General features: G+C 50.2%; 1 protein-coding gene across 5 annotated transcripts in view; it reads left to right on the forward strand.

Moving 5' to 3' along the window:
• rpap1 (RNA polymerase II associated protein 1) overlaps nt 1-13,585 on the forward strand; it is a 154,979-nt gene that overhangs the window by 100,748 nt on the left and 40,646 nt on the right. For all 5 annotated transcript variants that reach the window (XM_070878833.1, XM_070878837.1, XM_070878834.1 and 2 more), the window contains 5 exons: nt 3,107-3,305; nt 4,988-5,097; nt 6,716-6,911; nt 10,456-10,602; nt 13,232-13,374. In XM_070878833.1, coding sequence (XP_070734934.1) covers nt 3,107-3,305; nt 4,988-5,097; nt 6,716-6,911; nt 10,456-10,602; nt 13,232-13,374 — 795 coding nt within the window. The remainder of the gene's footprint in view (nt 1-3,106; nt 3,306-4,987; nt 5,098-6,715; nt 6,912-10,455; nt 10,603-13,231; nt 13,375-13,585) is intronic.

Raw genomic sequence — 13,585 nt, forward strand, 5'->3', positions numbered from 1 at the left:
AGAGGAGAGAGAGGGTTGGGGGGGAGGGGAGAGAGAGGAGTGGGGTGGGGGAGGGGAGAGAGAGGAGTTGTTGGGGGGAGGGAGAGAGAGAGGAGTTGTTGCGGGGGGGGGGAAGAGAGGAGTTGGGGGGGGTGTGGAGAGAGGAGTGGGAGGGGAGAGAGAGGAGTGGGGGGAGGGAGAGAGAGGGGAGTGGGGGGGAGGTGGCGGGGGGAGAGAGAGAGGGGTGTGGGGGGGAGAGAGAGAGGGCTGTGGGGGTGAGAGAGGGGTGTGGAGGGGAGAGGGGGGGGAGAGAGAGAGAGAGGAGTAGCGGGGGGAGAGAGAGAGAGAGAGAGAGAGAGAGAGAGGATCGGGGGAGGGGGGGAGAGAAGAGAGAGGATCGGAATGCGGGGGGGGGGGGAAGAGAGAGGATCGGAGTGGGGGGGGGGGGAAGAGAGAGGATCGGAGGTAGTGGCCGGAGTGAGAGGATCGGAGGGGGGTGGGGGAGTGAGAGGATCGGAGGGGGGTGGGGGAGTGAGAGGATCTGAGGGTGAGGGGGGGAGTGAGAGGATCAGAGGGTGAGGGGGGGAGTGAGAGGATCGGAGGGGGGTGGGGGAGTGAGAGGATCGGAGGGGGGTGGGGGAGTGAGAGGATCGGAGGGGGGTGGGGGAGTGAGCGGATCGGAGGGGGATGAGGGAGTGAGAGGATCGGAGGGGGATGGGGGAGTGAGAGGATCGGAGGGAGATGGGGGAGTGAGAGGATCGGAGGGGGGGGAAGTGAGAGGATCGGGGGGGGGGAGCGAGAGGATCGGAGTGGGGGGGGCGAGCGAGAGGATCCCGGGGGGGCAGGGGAAGGGGAGTGAGAGGATCCGGGGGGGCAGGGGAGTGAGAGTATCTGGGGGGTGGGGGGGGAGAGGGGAGTGAGAGGATCGGGGCGGAGGGAAGAGAGGGGTGGGGAGTGGGGGGAGGGAAGGAAGAAAGAGAGTATCGGAGGGTGGGGAGAGAGAGAGAAGATCGGAGTGTGTCGGGGGGCAGGGGGAGAGAGGATCGGGTGGCAGAGGGAGAGAGAGGATCGGGGGTGGGGGGGAAGAGCAAGGATCGGAGGTGTGAGGTAGAGTGAGACGATCGGGTGGGGTGGGTGAGTGAGAGGATCGGAGTGGGGTGGGGGAAGAGAGGATTGGAGGCAGGGGGGGAGTGAGAGGATCGGAGGGAGGGGGGGAGTGAGAGGATCGGAGGGAGGGGGGGAGTGAGAGGATCGGAGGGAGGGGGGGAGTGAGAGGATTGGAGGGAGGGGGGAGTGAGAGGATCTGAGGCGGGGGAGGAAGTGAGGATCGGAGTGAGGGGATCGGAGGGAGGGGGGTAGTGAGAGGATTGGAGGGAGGGGGGAGTGAGAGGATCGGAGGCTGTGGGGGGGAAGAGAGAGGATCGGAGTGTGTTTGAGGATCGGAGGGGAGGGGTTGGAGGCGGAGGCAAGGAGCTTATATCCAAGGGAGAGAGGAGAACTCGGGGCGGTGTGGTGCCTTGTGGGTTGTGATGGAGTGGACAAGGTCAGGTACTCTGGGAGAGAAGGTTAGGCAGTAGTTGGGGGAGCACAGCGATAACAGTGTGGAGGGGAAGAACGTGGTTCAGGTCTAAAGGACTTAATGCGGTGGGTGCGGTCAGGGACGCGGAATGAGAACTAGAACGTGATCCTGATGGGAATATGGATCATGTTCTCCTCACCCCCCTCATCCCATTGGGCCTGGATCATGTTCTTCCACTCCCACCCCCTTTGCACCCGGACCACGTTTTGCCTCTAATCCCGCCCCATACCCCCACAGCAGCTGTTCAAGAAGGTAGCTCGCTACGACCCTCTCGAGGGCAACTAGGGATGGGCAATAAATACATGAATTTTAAAAAAAAATGAGAGCTCATTCTGTGTTGTTGCTACAACATGCGTAATATTACATTTGTGTTGTTTGACAGACTCGATTATTCCAATGTTCTCCAGGCCAGTCTCCCATCTTCCACCCTAAATGAACTTGAGCTCATCCAAAACTCTGCTGCACATATTCCAAGCACACAGCAAGTCCCATTCACTCACCACCCCTGTACTGCTGTCTGGAGGAGAACAGTAAAAAAATAATTAGGAGGATCATTGTCCAGCAACACTGATTTTAAATTTCACATCCTCAGGTTAAAATCCCTCCATGGCCTCACCCCTTCCTATCTGAACTCAGCAGTGTGAGTACTTCTAACCCAGGAGGGTGAGCCCTGTCTGGTCTCTAAAGCAGTAGTGTTAGCACTGTGAGCTCTGCACCCTGGCTGTCATAATGAATGGATCAAATTGCACATTGCAAAAAATCTTGATGACTGAGGCAGGCAGGATCTAATGACACATTCCAGACAAACTGCTGGGCGTGTCTTATCCTCCAAGGAGACCAATCAGAAATCTGGTCTTGTCCTCCAAGAGGATCAATCAGAACTTTGGTGTTGCAAATAGTTACAGCCATAAATGTTGGTTAGGATACAGGAATGAACTCCCCTGCTCTTCTACGATATAGTGCTGTAATGTCTGCACCTGTCAGTATGCTCACAGGTTTGTCGAGCTGTTGGGAGTGGCCTAGCCAGTCATGTGATGTTCACAAGACTCAATAAAACCCCAGCCAGTTGGGTTTGGGGGATCCACAATGAGGCAGGTGGTTGTGAGCCTGGTGGATGAACTGGTAATGTGTAGTGTGATAAACTGTTGCTAATAAACCAACTAGTTCTTCAGTGCAATGTGTTGCTATGGATTCTGAAGCAAAGAACCCATGAAGCAAATGGATCTTTTACATCCACCTGAGAGAGCAGACAGGACCTCGGTTTAACGTCTCACCCGAAAGACGACACGTATGACAGGGCAGCAATCCCTCAGTACTACACCTGGATTATGTGCTCACGCCCCTCGAGTGAGACTTGAATGCACAACCCTCTGGCTCAGAGGCGAGTGCTACCCACTGAGCCACGGCTGATGCTGTGCCAGCTATCAATCACAGAAACCTTAACAATTGCATTCAGCATATTCTCACAAGCCTGTTGCTTTGGGAAAGCGACACTGTTGCCCCAAATGAAGCGAGCCAGCCGCTAACTTCTCCATTCGCTTTCTGTAGTGCCGGAGACCAAGAGGAACATATCCCCCCTCCTCCATTGGGCTGGAGTCACGTGGCAGGTATCAAGCCCTTCCTGGAGGGATGTGTCAAAAGGTGCCTCAAGGAAGTTAGCTGTCCAGTGACTTGGAGTTCTGTGAAACAGCTGACTGCAACGTACATCACCTACCTGGGGACATACTACAGCAAACTCACCCAACAGGTACAAAACTATAATAAAAACAGAAAATGCTGGAAATACTCAGCAGTTCAGACAGCATCTGTGTAGAGAGAAACAAAGTTAATGTTTCAAGTTGATTACCTTTCGTTGATGACTGTTCATCGACCTGCAATATTAACTCTGTTTCACTCTCCACAGATGCTGCCTGACCTCCTGAGTATTTCCAGCATTTTCTGTTTATATTTCAAATTTCCAGCAACCGCAGTATTTTGCTTTTGTATTAAGTACAAAACTATTGTTTTTTCTTCACATGTCTTGTCTGCGTGCACTTCCGTGTGTGTAATACTTGCTCCTCGTAACACTATTCCTTGTCCTATTTTCCTTTTCTTATCACAGTCACACTTCTCAAGCTATTTCTGTCACTCTCCTGTTTCATTGTTGATTTTACAATAGTGTAGTGATTGTGTTTCGGGACTTGTAATCCAGAGTTCATATCCCACCATTGGAGAATTTGAGTTCAGTTTCGAAAAATTTGGAAATAAAGAGCTGGTATCAGTAAAAGTGACTGTGAAGCTGTTGTAAAAGCCCAACTGGTTCCCTCATGTCCTTTAGGGAAGGAAATCTGCCATCCTTACCCGGTCTGGCCTATGTGTGACTTAACAGCCCTCTGAATTGGCCCAGCAAGTGTCTCAGTTGTACCAAACTGTTAAGGCCCACCACCACCTCAGGGCAACTAGGGATGGGAAATAAATGTTGATCGTGCCTATATCCCAAGAATTAATTTTTTTTTAAACTTACCTCCAGAATGAACTTGCATTTATACAGTGCACCTTTCATGACCTCAGGACATCCCAAAATGCTCGACAGACAATAGTCCCTGTTGGTACACAGCCAAGTTGCGCACAGCAAGCTGCCACAAACAACAATAAGATAAATGATGAAATCTGCTTTTAGAGGTGTTGGTAGTGGGATAAATATTAGCCGGGACACTGGGAAGAACTCCCCTGCTCTTCTATGACTATTGTCATGGGTTCTTTAACTTCACCTGAGAGGTCAGACGGGGCCTTGGTTTAATGTCTCATCCGCAAGACAACACCTCCGACAGTGCGGCACTCCCTCGGTACTGAACTGGAGTGTCAGCCTGGATTATGTGCTCAAGTCTCTGGAGTGGGGCTTGAACCCATAACCGCCTTACCCAGAGGCGAGAGTGCTTCGATCTGATTGAATCCTTCATACTGGTCCTCCAGAGTTGGTGGTACTCTTGCCTACTGATGTTTGAGATTCCCCACATCTGTCTCCAACCTGGATGGCGTTTCAGCTTCAGAATCCTTGTGCTTCCTGATAATTTGATGAAAAGTCCAAATTTTAATGAGTTATTTGTAATAGAGACTGCATTGTCTTATCATTGCTGGGTTCCACAGCCTCCTGCCTTTTTGTCTCTGTTCCTGGACTGACGCTCCCCCCTCTCCCCTACTCCCTGCTCGCCGATTTCTATGAGCATATTTGGTTTTATAAACCATGTTCTCAGAGATACGGTGATCTGAGTCACACAACTCACTATAGCTCAGCTGGATCCTGCTGTCTCCATAAGATGCTCTGACTGTCCTTGTGTCGGTCAGACACACAGTGAGATGCTGTGACTGTCCACCTTGTATGAGTCGTACACACAGCGAGATGCTCCCGCTATGTCCTTCTAATGCTGTTCTCTGTTGAATTGGCCGCAGCCTTCCTACAGACCAGTCGAGTGTTTAGAAGAATTGGAGCAGTTTTGCTCGGAATCCTTGTTCCCATTCCTTAACCTGCCAACATTAGAGAACATGTTTGAGGATCTCAGGTAAGCTGCTGTTTGCTTTGGAACTGTGAACTCCCTATCATTTGTGCAGTCTGACAGTAATTGTTAATGTCTAATTTGGTGAGAGTAGGAGTGGAAGATGGATCAAAGATTAGAGTTTGCAGGAGAGAGCCACAGCGTTGAACTTGTGCTGGTGTGGGGGGTGCGGCAACAGCACATCACAGTTCACAAATGATCTAGTCACTGAGCTGACACCTAATCACAAGCTAGCATGATACCAGCTTGCTGCGTTTCAGATAGTGTGTGTGGTTGCTTCTCCATGGTCCCCAAAAAGACAGAGCGAGACTGCTCCATGCACTCTATCTCAGAGATAAAACTGCAGGCGTTAAAAACATAAGTAGGAGCAGGAGAGCAGGAGTTGACTATTTGGTCCCTCGAGCCTGCTCTGCCATTCAATTCAAGATACTCACACTTCCAGAGCTTATCCTGACCAGCTGAATGGACATTATGGACCTTAAGGATGCATATTCCCTAATAGGTACACCACCTACAGTTTGTGGACATTAAAGATGCACATTGCCATATAGGTACACCACTGGCAGTTTCTCTGGTCCAGTTTCAGAAGGAAAATTCATCAGTCCAGGGTCCTTGCTGACAGTCTCTCCTTATCCTCTAAGATTTTCATGAGATACCTATTAGTGATCAGCATGCATCTCAGAATATAGCATCTCTATGTATATCTGTAGCTAGTTGGTTGACTCGTGCATCCTTAAGTTGTACCAGCTCAGCTGGGCAGCCTATATTTGATACAGACCAAGGATGGGATTTGTGGTCAGTTATTGGAGGTCCCAGGTACAGCCCCAGGATGAGCTGATATCCTTGGGCCATTGTTCTGGGCAACCCAGCAGAAGTATGTTCTGCCTTCAGAACTCTGGGATCTTAAACACCATTACAGGCCAGATCCTGGGTCCCAGTGAAAGATTACTGAAGAATTTTAGATCTGAGGGGAACAGATATCTTTGTAGTTCTTCATGGTTGACTTTGTATGCAACCACTTCAACTGAACTTCTTCACTGAGTGGCTTCCATCCTGCTGCTATTAAATCTCTTTTCCCAACCAATAAGAATTGACCAGGCCTCATTCCTTGATTTTGTTTTCTTGAGAGGTCTATCCCTTTCAACAAACCTTCCCTGCAGTGGCAAGAGCAGCATCCCTGATAGGATGGGTCATTTATCTGTCGGGAAACCTGGTTCGGGTCGACCTGGTCCATCAATCATTTGGAACAAGGACCAGGAAGACTAGCTGCAGAACACTTCCAGACCATTGCACAGGGAAAGCTGGTATGTATGTGTGTTTGGTCAGCGCTACAAGAATCTGCTACACCAGGAAGCAGATGGGGCCTGCTTCTTTAAGAAGTGATCCTCCTGGTTTTCTGAATTGAAGAGATTACTCCATCAGGCCCCACATTTAACCCGGAACATCTCTCCATTCAATCTCGTGTGGAAAATCCACCCAGAAAGTGTTCAGGACATTCTTGGGATTGAGGCCAACCACCTTGGGATGATATCTGGTCTGATCTTGTCGCCCCATTTGTACAATTTATTGATGTCGAGCTGGCACAGTATCAGCGTGTGATTTAGGTGCTATTATCTTTCCTCAGGGCATGCTCGGTCCTGTGCAACCCGAAGTCTTGCTGTCCGGGGCCTGAGGCCGTTCGCAGTCTGGTGTCACTGGGCTGCGCTGGGGGAAAGCCTCCCCTCAGCCTGGTGGGGTCCAAATCACCTTTTGCGTTCCTGACCGCATTGCTTTATCTACTGAACACGATCAGCAGTGTACATAAGGGCTTGGCTGAAAAGGTAAGACATTTTTGCACATGCGTTCACCATGGCTGTCTCATCAACTGGCAGATGAGATTTGTTCAAAATCTCTTGCGGAAGGGACTAGGAGATGGTTTTGTGTGTGTGAGTGTTTTGTAAGAAGTGATGAGCATCTTCTCTCTCCCAACGCCCCCCCCCCCTCTCCCATTTTAGAATTGAGTCTGTTCGTGCTTCCCCCACAACAACCCCCATTGCTGAGGAGTTTGTCCAGTCATCCAACTAGGTCCCAGCTTTCATTCTTGGTCTGTGCTGAGCTAGCTGACCTCTGACCCAGGGCAGCGACTGGGGCCTTGGTGTCCTTAGGGAGGGGAAAGTAAGCCCCCTCCTGATGCCATCCAGCAACCCCTGCTGGAAGTTCGCACTAAATCACCTCTGTGCTCGCTGACCTACATTGGCTTCGACTCCAGCAGTGCCTCGATTTTTAACATTCTCATCGAATCCTAAAATGATAGAGCACAGAAGAAGCCCAGTTGGCCCATCGTGCCTGTGCTAGCTTTTTGAAAGAGCTCTCCAATTTGTCCCACTCCTCTGCTCTTCCCCTCAGCTCTGCGTATTTTTTCCACTTATTCCTTGTGTTCAAATCCCTCCATGGCCTCATCCCTCCCTATCTCTCTAACCTCCTCCAGTCCTGGAACCCACTGAGATCTCTGCACTCCTTCAATTCTGGCCTCTTGTACGCCCCCAATTTTAATTGCACCTCCATTGGAGGCTGTGCCTTCAGCTGCCGAGGCCCTAAGCTCTGGAGTTCCCTCCCTAAACCTCTCCACCTCTCGACCCCTCTCTCTATAAAACCTACCTCTTCGACCAAGCTTTAAGGGGGGAAGAGGGGAGGGGGAGAGGGGATCAAACGGGGGAGAAAGGAAGGGGAATCGGAGGAGAGGGAGGAGCTCGGAGAGATGGGGAAAAGGTCAGGTGCTCGGAGGAGGGGAGGTCAGGAACTCAGGGAAACAAAGGTCAGGAACTCTGTGGGGGTGGGGGGAACACTAAGAACAGTGTGGAGATGGAAAAAACATGATTCAGGTCTAAAGAGGGGGGTGGGGAGATGAGATCAAGAACGTGATCCAGATGGGAAGATAGATCACGTTCTTCCGCCCTCTGAATCATAGAATCGTAGAAATTTACAGCATGGAAGGAACCCATCATCTCTGTGTCGGCCGCCAAGAGCGATCACGCCTAGTCCCACTTTCCAGCTCTTGGTCTGTAGCCCTGCAGCTTACGGCACTTTAAGTGCACATCCAAGTACTTTTTAAATGTGGTGAGGGTTTCTGTCTCTACCACGCTTTCAGGCAGTGAGTTCCAGACCCCCACCACCCTCTGGTGAAGAAATTTCCCCTCATTTCCTCTCGAAACCTCCCACCAATTACTTTAAATCTATGCTCCCTGGTTGTTGACCCCTCTGCTAAGGGAAATAGGTCCTTCCTATCCACTCTATCCTGGATCACATTCTTCTACCCCCAGCCCCTTTACACCCGGACCACGTTCTCCCACTACTAACGCCCCCCCGTGCCAGTGGTTCAAGAAGGCAGCTTGCTACCACCCTCTCAAGGGCAACTGGGGATGGGCAATAAATAAATGAATTTAAAAAAAAAAGAGAGCTCATGCTGTGTTGGTCCTACAACATGCATAACATTACATTTATGTGTTATTTGTCAGACGAGACCATTGCAATGTTCTCCAAGACAGCCTCCTGTCTTCTACCCTCAATGAACTTGAGCTCATCCAAAACTCTGCTGCACATATTCCAAACACACAGCGAGTCCCATTCACCCATCACCCGATGTGCTCGATAAGCTGCGCCCACCCAAAAAAAAAATTCGGGTGAACATTATCGACCAACGCCTTGATTTTAAAAATTCTCATCCTCCTGTTAAAATCCTCACCCCTTCCTATCTGAACTCAGCAGTGTGAGTACTACTAATGTGGGAAGATAAGCCCAGTCTATTCTGTGAAAGCAGTAGTGTTAGCACTGTGAGCTACGGAGTCTGGCTGTCACAATAAATAGATTAAATTACACATTACAAAGATCTTAATTACTGAGGCAGGCAGGATCTAATTATACATTCCAGACAAACTGCTGGGTGTGTCTTGTCCTCCAAGGGGGCCAATCAGAAATCTGGTGTTGCAAATACACACTGCCCTATTGTTATGTGCCTTCTCAGGCAATCCCCCGGAGTCGAGAATGAGTTCTTGGGTGAATGATGAGTCCAATGCGGGATCTACAGTCTTTGTCAGTTATGTGTATAATGGGTGTGAACAAGATTCCCGTCGTCTAGGCTCGAATAGCTTGCTGACACTCATTACCACAGTGCAAATATGAATAATGCGCGAGGTGCTAGAGTTGTAAAGCAGCAGGAGTCATTTGGGAGAGGAGGGAGTGAAAAGCCCGCAATCAGCTCTCCCTTCATGCTTTCATCCCCAGCATGAACAGGTCTTGCCCACCTGTTGTGGACTGTTGTATTCCTGAGGCCAGGAACTGAGTTATTCATGTCGTTATAGAGCTAGTTTTCTCACACACTGTGTGGTTTAACTCGGTGTGTGTACGTGAGCAATCGATTAGCTTTCAGTAATGGCTCGATGTATAAATTTACAGTGCTTCATGAGTGAGCATCACTTATTAATGAATGCTACTGATTGAACGTAGATCAAGACGAGAGACGATACTTAACAGTTCCTCCTCCTGTGCAGCCGCATGGTCGATATAGTAATTGATACTGGTTCACAGCCCTCACTCTGTCTGTCTCCCTCCCTCCCTCCCATGAACATATTAATAATCCCTTGTCCCACCCTCGATAGTCAAGCAGCTTCCAGTTAAATGCAGCATGTTATGATTTGCATGTCGTCTGCTGATCTGCGCAGAAATAACGAGGCACTTAAGCTTTGTCCATGCTCTGGTTAGACACCATCTGGAGCACTGCGTTCAGTTCTGGGCACCGCATCTCAGGAAGGGTATATTGGCCTTGGAGCGGGTGCAGCACAGATTCACCAGAACGATACCGGGGCAAAAAGGTTTATATTATAAGGACAGTTGTATAGTCGCGGTTTGTATTCCCTTGAGTAAAGAAGATTAAGGGATGTTCAAATTGAGATGGATAAGATAATTAAGGAATTTGATAGGGTGGATAGGGAGAAGCTATTTCCTTTAGTGGGGGAATCCAGAATAAGGAGGCTTAACCTTAAAATTGAGCTAGACTGTTCACGTGTGATATGAGGAAGCACTTCTTCACGCAAAGAAAATCTGGAGCTGTCTGCCCCAAAAAGCTGTAGAGGCTGGGGGTCAATTGAAAAGTTCAAAACTGAGATTGATAGGTTTTTCTTAGGTAATGGTACAAAGGGTTACAGATGAAGGCGGGTAAATGGAGTGAAGATACAGATCGGCCGTGATCTAATTTAATGCTGAAGCAGCCTCGAGGGGCTGAATGGCCTCCTCTTGTCCCTACGCTGTGTCTCATTAGCTAGCGACTGCCCTCGATTCTGACCTGTGTTTCCACTTATTGATTTGTTTCATCACACATTTTGTTTGCAGTGCTCTGTCGTTTTGCACAGCAAAGGTCTGAGGGATTACCTGATCCACGGCTGCAAGGGGAGCCCACCAATAAACCATCAGTCTGCCTGGTTGCTACGGCACGAGTTCCACTTCCAGCACTTGGTGCTGCAATTCGCCTTCAAGACGGTAAGTGGCATTACTCAGCAAGGTGCTCATTGCTTCAGTCATGCTGCAGACACTGGGCTTGTTCAGTGCACTGGAACCAACAACAGCAGCAACATTTGTATTTATATAGCACCTTTAACGTAGTGAAATGTCCCAAGGCGCTTCACAGGAGTAATTATGCAATAAAAATTTGACACCAAGCCGCTTAAGTAGAAATTAATGCAGGTGAACAAAAGCTTGGTAAAAGAGGTCTGTTTTAAGGAGCATCTTAAAGGAGGATAGAGAGATTTAAGCAGGGAGTTCCAGAGCTTGGGGCCCAGGCAACAGAGGCACAGCCATCAATAATTGAGCGATTATAATCGGGGATGCTCAGGAGGGTAGAATTAGAAGAGCACAGACATCTCACTGCTGAAGCCCTCATCCATGCCTTTGTTACCTCGAGATTTGACTCTTCCAACGCACTCCTGGCTGGCCTTCCACATTCTTTCCTATGTGAACTGGTGGGGGGGAGGCTGGAGGAGATTACAGAGATAGGGAGGGGCGAGACCATGGAGGGATTTGAAAATAAGGATGAGAATTTTGAAATTGAGGTGTTGCTCAACCGGAAGCCAATGTAGGTCAGCGAGCACAGGGATGATGGGTGAGCGGGACTTGGTGCGAGTTCGGACACGGGCAGCCGAGTTTTGGATCATTTCTAGTTTACATAGGGAAAAATGTGGGAGGCCAGCCAGGGGTGCGTTGGAATAGTCAAATCTAGAGGTAACAAAGGCATGGATGAGGGCTTCAGCAGCGGATGAGCTGATGCAAGGGCGGAGACAGGCAATGTTACGGAGGTGGAAATAGGCGGTCTTAGTTATGCTGCGAATATGTGGTTGAAAGCTCATTTCAGGGTCAAATATGACACCAAGGTTGCGAACAGTCTGGTTCAGCCTCAGACAGAAGTTGGGGAGAGTGTTGGAGTCAGTGACTAGGGAACAGAGTTTGTGGCAGGGACCGAAAACAATGGCTTCGGTCTTCCCAATATTCAGTTGGAGAAAAATTTCTGCTCATCCAGAACTGAATGTCGGGCAAGCAGTCTGACAATTTATAGACCGTGGAGAGAAGTGGTAGTGAGGTAGAGCTGTGGGTGTCATCAGCGTACATGTGGAAACTGACGTTGTGTTTCCGGATGATGTAGCCAAGAGGCAACATGTCGATGAGAAATAGGAGGGGACCAAGGACAGATCCTTGGGGGACACCAGAGGTAACGATGCGGGGGCGGGAAGAGAAGCCGTTGCGGGTGATTCTCTGGCTATGATTAGATAGGTAAGAATGGAACCAGGCGAGTGCAGTGTATTATGTGTCTCGCGTCAGAAGATCCTGGGTTCAAGCCTCCACTCCGGACACTTGAGCACATAGTCCAGGCTGACACTCCCAGTGCAGTACTGAGGATGCGCTGCACTCTCCGAGGTGCCGGCTTTCAGATGGGTCGATAAAACCGAGGCCCCATCTGCTCCCTCAGGTTGACGTAAAAGACCCTGTGTCACTATTTCGAAAGATTTTGCCCCAGTATGTGTCCTGGCCAGTATTTATTCCCGAACTGGTGCTGTTTGGGATCTTGCTGTGTGCAGATTGGCTCCCACATTTATCTGCATGCCAGCAGTGACTGTAAAACACTTAGAGACATCCTGAGATTGTAGAAGGCGCGACATCAATGCAAGGTCTTTGTTTATCAGCACAGAGCGTGCTTAGAACTAATACATGTTCATGCTGTGCCCAATTAATCGCTTCAAGTTGCTCCCATCACTTGTGACAGACCTGCAACCATCAGTACTTCACAGCTCAGAACTCTCTCTCTCTCAATACAACCCATCATTGCAAGAACAAACCCTTTGTGCTGGCAGGTATATTGTCCAGTTTAAGTGAACGCAGTGTAAAGATGCCACTGCCCAGCCATCCGCTTTGCTCATGACAAAGGTCAGTGTTCACTAAATCACGTGCGGACAGCTCTGAGTAGTCTCTCAGGTTGTGTTCCGGCCAACTCCTCAAAAAATGAGGTCCAAAGATGCAGTCTTGACTGTTCAGATTTCCCCCACACCCCCGCCCGAGGCCCCCCCCCCGCCGCGCGCCAGGCCCCCGCCCGACATTCTCTCCACCCCACCCGGCCCCGCGAGACCTCGCTCTTCTCTGGCCCCTCCCGACATTCTCTCTCTCTCCTCCCCCCCCCTCCCCCCCCCCCCCCCCCCCCCCCCCACCGGGCTTCGTCCGACATTCTCCCCCAGGGCTCTGCCCGACTCTCTCACCAGCCCCACCAAACCTCTTTTCCCCCCTACCACCGGCCCGACCAAACCTCCTCCCTTCGCCCCGCCCGACATTCTCCCCCTGGTCCCGCCCGACCTTCCTCTTTTCCCCCCCCCCCCCCCCAGCTCAGCCTGACCTTCCTCCCCAACCCGGCTTATCCCCTCGATTCTTTCTTACAGTACCCTCATCCATACTCACTCTCCACCTGCTGGACTTCCGGCACCTTTCAGGCTCTCCCACCCCTCCAGATTCCATCCCCCAATCCTCACATGCCCTCTCTTTCCCCCCACTCCCAACCCTCCAGACTGCCCCATTCCAATTACATCATTGCAGTTCTTTATAACAATGTAACGCTCTTTCCTGCTTTCAGGTCGCGCTCAATCCTCGAGTTGCCCAGCAAGCTCCACTCTATCACTATGTTGCTATAGCGTTGCTAAGTCTGTTGCTGCCTGGGAGTGAGCACTTGGCCCATGAGCTCCTGTCCGGTCTGGCTTTTAACCAGAATTTCATTCCGTAAGTATCTCCATGTGAAAAGTCGCTCGGTAATATTTTTCGTAACTGTAATTAGAAGTACTTTTCACTCTGGGATTTGGTAATAAGCCTGGACTGCGTGATGTAAGCCTCCTTTCTGAGGTAGTTAGATAAAATAAAGTTTGGGTTGTCGTAACTGTTGGATCCACTGCACAGGACTAACCATCATTTAAAGAAAGAAAGACTTGCACTT

Source organism: Pristiophorus japonicus, chromosome 4 (genome assembly GCF_044704955.1).
Source record: "Pristiophorus japonicus isolate sPriJap1 chromosome 4, sPriJap1.hap1, whole genome shotgun sequence".
Classification (NCBI taxonomy): domain Eukaryota; kingdom Metazoa; phylum Chordata; class Chondrichthyes; family Pristiophoridae; genus Pristiophorus; species Pristiophorus japonicus.